The following is a 7500-nucleotide window of genomic DNA, read 5'->3' as shown; positions in this document are numbered from 1 at the left end:
TTTGTAGCACTTGTAGCAAGTATTACCTTCACTTTGGTCATGGGTATTTGCAGTTAATCACAGATACTTTGATGGTATGAATGCGTTTCTTCCCTTTGTTCGCAGCCGCTTATTAACCCTTTGCCTGTCTAACTCAATGTATGTGAGGGGTGGTCTTTTAGCACCCCTCCCCTCCCCCCCCCCCCCACAGATACGTTGATGGTATGAATGCGTTTCTGCCCTTTGTTCGCAGCCACTTAACCCTTTGGTTCCCGCCTGAGCTTGTACTGCACGCCATGACGTGCACCATTGTGTCTGAATATTCAAAATGCAACCCCGCTACCTTCTCTATTGGTATCGATAGGTCGGCCACTGAGGTGTCTCTGTCAACGAAACCTGGCGCCTAATATGTACCAGGCTGGCTCTGTAATACATATTTTAGTGTTCACTGCCAGCACAGGTGTGAATCGACCCATCGCCACTAAAGGATTAAAGCATGATGTTGTGAATGCATAGGGGGAAGGGGGGGGGGGGAATCACTACTAAGTCCACTCAGAGTCCACTCAGAGTATGCTGATTTCAGGTGTGCCAGTCACTGGGAAGTTCAATAGCCAATTGAGTCATCTTTCCAAGATTCCTGTAAAACGTCTCTCCCCTCTTACGAGCAGATGCACCTGCCCATATTTGGGCAGTGAGCACATGCAAGTGTCGGTGCGTCGGTTTGTGCCTTTTCTGTTCGTTCACAGGCGTGTGTGCTGCCTGCGACTTCGATTTCACGGGGTGGTTAACTGCTAATGGGGTTTCTCATCACTTGTGCCAGTGGTTGTGAGACTTATCCACTCACCCCGCCGTTAGGCGCTGCATCTGCCGCAAGGGTTTACCGGGTGTTAGCGGCCGTCGTGAGTTCCCTTCGGGAACGGACACGATAATTTTGTTTTTATTTCACTGCTATTTCAATCATGTAAACCTTGAGTACTTCTCATCCATATCCGTGTGCTCCAGACGGGCGATATTCTCAGATTTGTTTTCATTGCCCTTCATGAATAACACACGCGCGTGTATGCTTTGTTACTACCCGCCCAGGGAACTGGTTCAGCTGTCAGCGTCGTCTTGACGACAGTAACCACGACCAAGACGTACTGCTGGACGTCAACGTGGCCACGTGTCACATGCTGATCATCGACCCGCTGGTGAGCTCGCACGACGCCACCGGGAAGGCGCACAACCTGCTGCACCTGAGGGAGTTTGGCGCCGAGCGCGATCACATCACCATCTACTTCCTGCTGTGCTCGTCCTGCGCGGCGCCGCACGACGAGGTGTTCCTGCGCACCACACAGGAGAACGTCAACCGCGTCCTGTCGCAGGTGCAGGCTATGCTTGAGTGCATGCTGGGCGCGGCGCAGGTGGAGCGCATGCCCTCCAGCAAGTGCAGCTATCTGGTGCGGCACGCCTGCGACGTCAAGCCACCCATGCCCACACGGCTGCCCCCGTCCAGCCCCAACAGCGGGCGCGCGCAGGCCCCTCCACCGGGCCGGCGTCCGGAACTGCCGTCGGACCTGAAAGCCGACATCAACGGCGGAAAGCAACGCCTTCCACCGCAGAGGAAGAAGAGCACCCGCCTGCCGCAGATTGACAGGAAGCAGCCGCGACGCTCGGGACCCAGTGACTCGCGTACTCTGCCCCTGGAGCCATCGCAGCCCATGCCGCCACCGAGAACGGACGTTGGGACGCTGCCGCCGTCGTTTCCACGTGAGTTACGACACGATATGTGAAGATCTTGTCACTTGTCCACACACACACACACACACACACACACACACCTTTGACCTTTTGACGCCCATCGCCGGAGGCGATGATAGCAATGCTACGGCAGAAGCCATGCACTTGTGCTGGGACACACACACACACACACACACACACACACACACACACACACACACACACATGCACTCACGAACGCACGGAAATGCGTGCACACACATAAACACACACACACGTGCGCGCACAAACGAACACGCACACATACACATGCACACATTTATACCTGGATGGGGAGTGGCAGGATGAATGTACATTGCTGGCAACTGAAATCCGACCCCCCCCCCCCCCCTAGCGGTGCTCTAGGCGCGTTAGCGATTCGTACGAGATGCTAAAGGGGTCGGATTTCAGTTGCCAGCACTGTAGTTGTCATAGCATAGGGCACCATCATCAAGATGTTCAATGACCAGATTGCTAATATCACGTCTATCAGGTGAACGGTGCACAGTGAAAGGCGGTGCGTAGAAGAGGCGAGGGGGGGGGGGGGGGCGAGGACGACATAACAATTTACAACTGAATAACTTACTTGTTTCTCTCTGCGTTCTTTGCCTTTTCATGCCGACAGCTCTGCCTCCGCCGTCCAAGTCCGGCCCGTACTCTCATTCCGCCATTGTACAGCCATCCCTGTCGACGCCCCCCTTCCGGCACCGCAGTGAGGACACGAGCGATAGCGGCAACGGCAGTAGCGGCTCCAACCCTCCTTTCTCTCTACCCTCGTCGTCGTCATTGTCGTCATCGTCCTCACACCACCACCCTCACGTTCCCAATAGTCCCCGGCCGCCGGTCCGCCAAGCCAACTCATGGGAGTCGCCCGGCTCGACCTCGGGAGGGGATTCCCCTCAGTTTACACGACATCTACCGCCCATTGACCACGCGCCCAGCAAGCCCACACCACCGCCCGTCACTCGCAATCATAACACGGCGTCAAGCAGCGGTGGCGGCGGCAGACTTCCTTCGAGCGGCGGAATCAGTTCGGCGGCACGCCTGCCCAGCAGTAGTGGTGGTGGTGGTGGTAGTGGTATGCATGGTGGTGCTATGCATGGTGGTGCTATGCATGGTGGTGCTATGCATGGTGGTGGAGGTGGTGGTATGCACGGTGGTGCTGTGCACGGGCATGGCCAATCGCCATCCTCTCGTGCCTTTCCTTCCCCGCCTACGCCAGTATCCGCTCCGGCATTACCACGCCAACGTCCGCCCACACAGCTACCGTCCCTGCCCGGGTCACTGCCGGCGGGGGACTTCATGCCAGGATTACCTCCACCACCGCCGGAATTCGACCAGGACTCGTTTGACACGGATTCGCCGAGCTCTTCCCGACGCCAGTGGCCTCCGCCGCGCTCGTTGCCCAATCCCCGCGGTCGTTTTGCCTAGGAGTGTGTGTGTGTGTGTGGGGGGGGGGGGTGTTTGTGTGTGTGTGCGTGTGTGTGTGTGTGTGTGTGTGTGTGTGTGCGTCCGCTCCCATCACATATACCACAGGACTTACAGCCATGGACTAAAAAACAGTTCTTTTTCTTGTTAGCTACAAACCCTTTAGGTCGAACTGAATATAGCAGGCACTTATCTTGATGATCGTGGAGCGGTGCTGTTATCAAATTTCAACAGCCCTCCTAAAGTATTTTTGTTTTGCCAGAATTTTGGTCGTCTTCGTTATCTATCCTTTTCATGTTTTCCTCGTTTGTATTATTTTGTTTCAAATTTCGATCTTGATAGTGGCGTTGGTGAGATGAGCTAGTGGCACTTTCATTCATTTTAGATCACGTTGTGGTAGAGCAGTCCCTCTCACTCTCTCCATGCAGATCAGCATCTTGACATCTATCCTTGAGAGATTTTCTGCCCCCTCTTCTCATTTGTCTTCCCCACGTCACCATGTTTGCTTACTGCCTGGCGAAACTGAAGCTGTGGAGCACAGTGAGTCAAGGCATTGTCTAGTAACTGTTGGTTTTTACCCTGCACAGTTCTAAGTTGTAGCTAATTTGACGACAACAATGCAATCGGTTCTTTCCGTCAAGGAATGAAAGCACCGAGTGCTTTTGGTGTTTTCTGTTTGACAGCAGTATCACGCCGGGTATTTGTTGACTTACAGTAGCTGGAACACATCTCCAAATGTACCAATCAATAGACATCATTTAAATTCATTCTATGAGGATAAAGAATCATAATTTTCATTTAAAAAAAAATTACATCGACCACACCAGAACTGTGCTCTCCGGCCGACGTAGCCATTCAGCAATATCAACTTTCATTGACGTGATCTTGTCTTGAATCGAAACAGCTGTATGAAGGAACTGAGTACTAAAAGAAGTATCGCTTTGCTCTTGGTGTGCTGTGGCAACGGGTCGAGGTCGGCCGGAGAGCGCAGTTGTGGTTTGGTGGAAGATAAAAAAATTATCTGTACACGGCCGAATGCTGCTGGGTACTCTTATCATAATTTACGCATCTTCAAGCATAAAAGAATAATTATATTATAATTATTTTAAGAATTTTTTAAAAATGAGTCCTTTTTATGCAAAGGAATCAAAAGTAGTAAAAGCCCTCAGCATCGTGTTCGTATTCCGGCTGACCTCCTCGTTAAAGGGGAAGTTAAGGCAAAAATCAAAGTTTCACCAGTTGAAGTCTTCGGGGTGCTGAGTCGAATGGTCTCGGTCCGAGGAAGCTGAGACGCTCCCTTCCTACTTGAATCCCAATCGAACTCGCGCACTTCCACCGAAACTGGGTGACTGCGCCTTACTAGATGGTAATTTGTATGCAAAATGTCACTAAAAGCACCATTTCGTTCTTATAAAAGCACGGATGACCGCGATTGGCCCATACGTTGTAGTCTTTTGGACGCTGAGTCGACTGGTTTTGGTCCGAAAAGGCTGCGATGCAGCGTTCGGCCCTTATTCCCAATCGAACGTGGTTGAACAAGCGGTCACGTGCTCCTGGGTGCCCAAATCACCTGGTCACAAGGCAACAGGCGACCCGAAGACTACAACTGGTGAAATTTTGAATTTTGCCTCAACTTCCCCTTAAACCATATGGGCAACAAGGCAAAACCAACATCAGATACGTAACCCTTCAGATAGCTGGCCCGACCGTATACCGGTAGACCTCAACATAAAGCTAGATGCAATGAATGATAAAATTATTTTTGAGATCCTGGGCAGTCACAAACACTTGTTGATGCCATTGATTTACTTGTGGCAATTCTACACAGCAAAAGTCGCTCACTGTGCTGCCCAACTGTCTCATCCGTGCATTGTTTTCTCCTGACAAGGAGCGATTACATAAGGCGAGGTCAGACAGGCGATTCGGCTGTTCCGGCGTGGGTGTATGGGGGTCCAGCACGCCCTGGTGCAGGCCTAGCGCCGCCTTGCGTCTTTCCGGCATTGTTCATGTGGTTGGCCAGCAGTCTGCGAACAGGCGATCTGGTATGGCAGAGGTCGATGGGTCGCTTGCCAAGCTGGACATACAACAGTGTGGCAGAGCAATGCTCCATCAATTCAAGTCCTATCTGAGCCTCTACATAAAAAAGGGGGCTTATTGTCTTTTTTGAGCATCTTGAGTTATCTATACCATGACACTGCTATACCCCAGCAAGTCACTCTATAAAAACCCCAAGTTCTCTCAATGCTGCGCAAAACGACATAAGCCCCCTTTTCGGATCTAGGGGCTCATACGATATTGCAACAAGAAGATGAGGAAGAAGGTTTTGTGACTCCCGGTTTCATACATAAATAGGCGAACATTAGAAAGCAGTCGATCGCCTGCTGATGTGCGAGGCTCAGAATCACGACACTTTCTCTCTCCTCTTCTTGTTGTAAATAGTAGCTCTGCCCTTGGGTGTCGAGCACTCTATTTGACAACCTGGAACCGTTCTGCTTTAACCCTTTGCGGTGCATCAGTCATTTACGACTGATATTTTCTGGGGGTGGGTTGTATGCTCCCAGCTCTTGTGTACATCGTCTGAATGGGCTGAAATTTGGCACACACATAGTAGATACATAGGGGAACAAGCTGAAGGGGTAAAAGACCCGCGGTCCGTGCTGAAAATATTGAGTTATCCTCGATCGTAGTCAGCGTTTCGACGCGCGGCGAAGCTCAGCGGAGTGCATCCTCTGCATACAAACTGAAGCCGCGTGCCCCCATCTGACTGTATACTTGGGAAAAGAAACGATGTCTTGCACCACTATATCTTAGAAGCCATGGTGATGGCTGAATTGGACCGTTCGTACTATCGTTGCCAATAGTAATTTGGCCCAGTATCAGCGAGAATCGACCTTCGGGTGAAAATCATTTTTTTCAGAATAAGTCATTTTCTGCAACGGCAAAAACTCTTGCTTCGCGCTCTGCACATTCAAACAAAAAATTTGTTCATTGCAACAATGAATGCTTTTGATCGTCCCAGTAGCAGGAGAGTTCGCTCACGATGGCCAGCTAGCTGCCGTCCGGCTCCGCCAGTAGTCATTGGATTTCCTAGGCAGGAATCGTCGAGCCTGATAGAGAACGACGACAGTTTTCAGAAGATGTTTTTGTCGACGCCCAATTCCTATTTAGCGACGAGAATTTCAACTTGATATAGGCGCTCCGCCAAAGGAGCTTTCTGCTGGCAAAAGTACTTTCTGACATCTGAAAATCCTTGTAGGGCCCTTGTGAATTTAGTACAGCTCCGGTCAGGAGAAATACTCAACGAGGAGAAACTAGTGAGGCGACGTCAACAGAGGTAGACAAACTGAAAGTTGTGAAACGCCCTGGATCAACTCGAGTCAGGACGAAAGAGCGCTGTCGCTAGTGACATGATCTGAATTTTCCCAGGCTCCCACACTGGACTCCGTGGTGAACACCAAACCCCTTGGACGGGGCAGGAGCTGAACATTGATTGATGAGCTACGAACTCTCTGCGCTCAGTGCTTGAATCATGGCGCAATGACGCGCATGCAGCCAGTTCCCACAGAGCTCAAATTTCACAGAGGTGCATGCAGCGGTGATGGACTACCTCTAAATCGTGTATGACTATGAGATGAAGTGTGGGGTGTTAGAATGTTGTGCCTGTGTTGTATTCCCTGTGGGATGCACAGACTGGGACTCCAGGTGTAGTTGTAGCCACCCTCCCTCCTGAGTCCTGTTCTGCACTTCTGTGGATTTTCAGCAGACTTGGGATGGCGTTCAAACAGTTTTCATTGGTATGCAGTGATGAGGATCAAGGCCAACCATGCTCTATGCCAGAGGTTGCCCAAGAGTTGTTTTACAACAAAAAGTGGATGGATGATTTATTACACTGTCTATTTTTATTTATTTCACTGTAACACATAGTATTCTGATGTGGAAAACACTGTGATAAATTGTTGTATTTCCTGATATGTACCTATGCTTGTTTGAGAAGCTTCTGGGTCATCAATATTGCTTTGTTCGGTCTAATACTTTGCCATGTGATCACTAGATACCTATAGATGACAACAGCAGAAAAAAGTCATTTTGTGAAAAATCACCCTAAGGTCCATTTCCGCAGATACTGGGCCATTTGATATTTTCGTCAATATTACTTGGAAACAAAGCGCTAGACACCTTTTCATCCTACTCCTTGTTCTTTTCGGATGCGAAAAATGTGCTCATGTGTATATCAAATTGAACGGTTGTGGAGTTACAGTGATTCTTGTCGGAGTGGGTAGAAATGTGAATTTTTGGCCAAATCAGGGGCACCTCAAAGGGTTAAAACAGGACCTG

The 7500-nt window shown here is 50.3% G+C and overlaps 2 protein-coding genes across 2 annotated transcripts in view; one reads left to right on the top strand and one right to left on the bottom strand.

The window, feature by feature from the left end:
* The window catches only part of LOC135829928 (uncharacterized), a 13515-nt gene extending 9670 nt beyond the window's left edge, over positions 1-3845 (top strand). Inside the window, exons 5-6 of the mRNA XM_065342312.1 lie at positions 1063-1728; positions 2363-3845. Of these exons, the coding sequence (XP_065198384.1) occupies positions 1063-1728; positions 2363-3168 (1472 nt within the window). The 3' untranslated portion in view covers positions 3169-3845. The remainder of the gene's footprint in view (positions 1-1062; positions 1729-2362) is intronic.
* A 930-nt stretch (positions 3846-4775) lies between these two features.
* LOC135829926 (uncharacterized) overlaps positions 4776-7500 on the bottom strand; it is a 45900-nt gene continuing 43175 nt past the window's right edge. The window contains exon 16 of the mRNA XM_065342308.1: positions 4776-5239. Within this exon, the coding sequence (XP_065198380.1) occupies positions 5170-5239 (70 nt within the window). The 3' untranslated portion in view covers positions 4776-5169. The remainder of the gene's footprint in view (positions 5240-7500) is intronic.

Source organism: Sycon ciliatum, chromosome 13, assembly GCF_964019385.1.
Source record: "Sycon ciliatum chromosome 13, ocSycCili1.1, whole genome shotgun sequence".
In the NCBI taxonomy this organism is placed as follows: domain Eukaryota; kingdom Metazoa; phylum Porifera; class Calcarea; order Leucosolenida; family Sycettidae; genus Sycon; species Sycon ciliatum.
Note: the sequence above shows the minus strand (reverse complement) of the source record. Positions and strands in the feature narration are given on the sequence as shown.